The following is a 1,600-nucleotide window of genomic DNA, read 5'->3' on the forward strand; positions in this document are numbered from 1 at the left end:
TCCTGATTTGTACCGTTAATGTGGCCCGTTGAGGGGGGCCAATATGCTGAAGTGGCCCTCGGTGAAATTGATTTTGACACCCCTGTCTTACAGCGTTGGATCCTTCAGTGACGTCATGAATCCATTTTGGTGCCACCAGGCATCCCGAGGAAAATCGACTCGACCTTCACTTTCAACCTGCTGCTCTTCTCCGTGAGCGGACGAACTTTGGACAACCCGGACCTCACAGACCTTCAAATGCCACAAGACCGAACCGAACAGAGCTCAACGTATACAGGAAGGAGGAGCGTTTAATGTTGCTACGGATTCTGTGTTTTCCTCTGCTTACACGCTCACATAAACATGTTTATGTGTGACTGACAGTCATATGTAAACAGACTGAAACTGATTCTCTTTAGGGAGGAAACGGCTGCGGAGAAGAATAAAAAGCTAAACTCGAGCTACAATCTTTGCCTCACTTCCATAATATGAGCTAAGAGACGCCCAGCGCTGGACAGTGAACAATGTAATATTTGATCATTTTTCGACTGTTTTATATAACAAAATCTCATTATTTCTCAAGGTAATTTACACTGAGGGGCTCTAGTCAGGTCCTGAAACTGGTTAAAAATTAAAACAAATTAAACCGTAGTAAACTTCACTTTTACGTCATGAGTGAAAATATGAAATTTGCAAAAACCAAAACACTAATGGAGGGAATAAAGAAGAAAAAACAGGTGGATGAAAAGAAATACAATATCATCCCACATTCGACCTAAAAAAATCTATTAAATTTTTGTTTAAACATCAACAATTTACAAATTTAGTCATGATAAATAAATTCTGTCTACAATGTGTGCAGGGCTGACATGATTAATCAAATAATTGTGATTAATCAATTACTACATTTGTTGACAATTAGTTATATTATTGATTAATCATTAACTGGAGTATTCAGACTAAAAAAAGCAAACAGTCAAAGTGACGATTAAGCAAAAACTGTACAAAGAATATTTTGCATTTAAGATGAAAAAACTGTTGTTGAATACAGAACTTAAGTGCCATTTTTAGCTTCACTAAATTTATTAAGCAACTTTTTTGTTCATTTACAAATCAAAATTTTTTTATGCATTTCAAATATTGTGTAAAAAATAAAGGCTCAAATGTGTCAATTTTTAACCGATTAATCGTCAAAAATAATTGATAGAATAGTTAATTACTAAAATAATCATGAGTTGCATCCAGAAATGTGTGTGTGTGTGTGTGTGTGTGTGTGCTAGCATGTACGGGGTGTTAGTACAATAAGCCTGAAGGTATTGGGGTCAGTGGGATCTGATGTTTTAATAATCAGCTTAAACGCACAGAGGCTGACGCTCAGACTCTCCATCATGTCAGGTTTACTCACCTGGCCAGCTTGCTCAGACCCAGAACCCGTTTGTTAGGGAGGTAACCGATGTGAACCTGCACAGCGGGAAACAGTAAATTATCACTAGACACCAGTTTCTCTCTCATTGGTGGAGCAACAGGATAAGGCAGTGATCTTATCGTGAGAAAACGTTCTGCATCATCAGTGTTTAATAAAGTCCAGGTGTGAAATAAACTTTAAATGTAATATTCAGAA

The 1,600-nt window shown here is 37.4% G+C and overlaps 1 protein-coding gene across 1 annotated transcript in view; it reads right to left on the reverse strand.

The window, feature by feature from the left end:
* The window catches only part of gch1 (GTP cyclohydrolase 1), a 28,603-nt gene that overhangs the window by 14,274 nt on the left and 12,729 nt on the right, over window positions 1–1,600 (reverse strand). Inside the window, exon 3 of the mRNA XM_015021542.1 lies at window positions 1,385–1,440. Coding sequence (XP_014877028.1) covers window positions 1,385–1,440 — 56 coding nt within the window. The remainder of the gene's footprint in view (window positions 1–1,384; window positions 1,441–1,600) is intronic.

Source organism: Poecilia latipinna, unplaced genomic scaffold (assembly GCF_001443285.1).
Source record: "Poecilia latipinna isolate Pla-1442-1.1 unplaced genomic scaffold, P_latipinna-1.0 Scaffold2803, whole genome shotgun sequence".
Taxonomy (NCBI): Eukaryota; Metazoa; Chordata; class Actinopteri; order Cyprinodontiformes; family Poeciliidae; genus Poecilia; species Poecilia latipinna.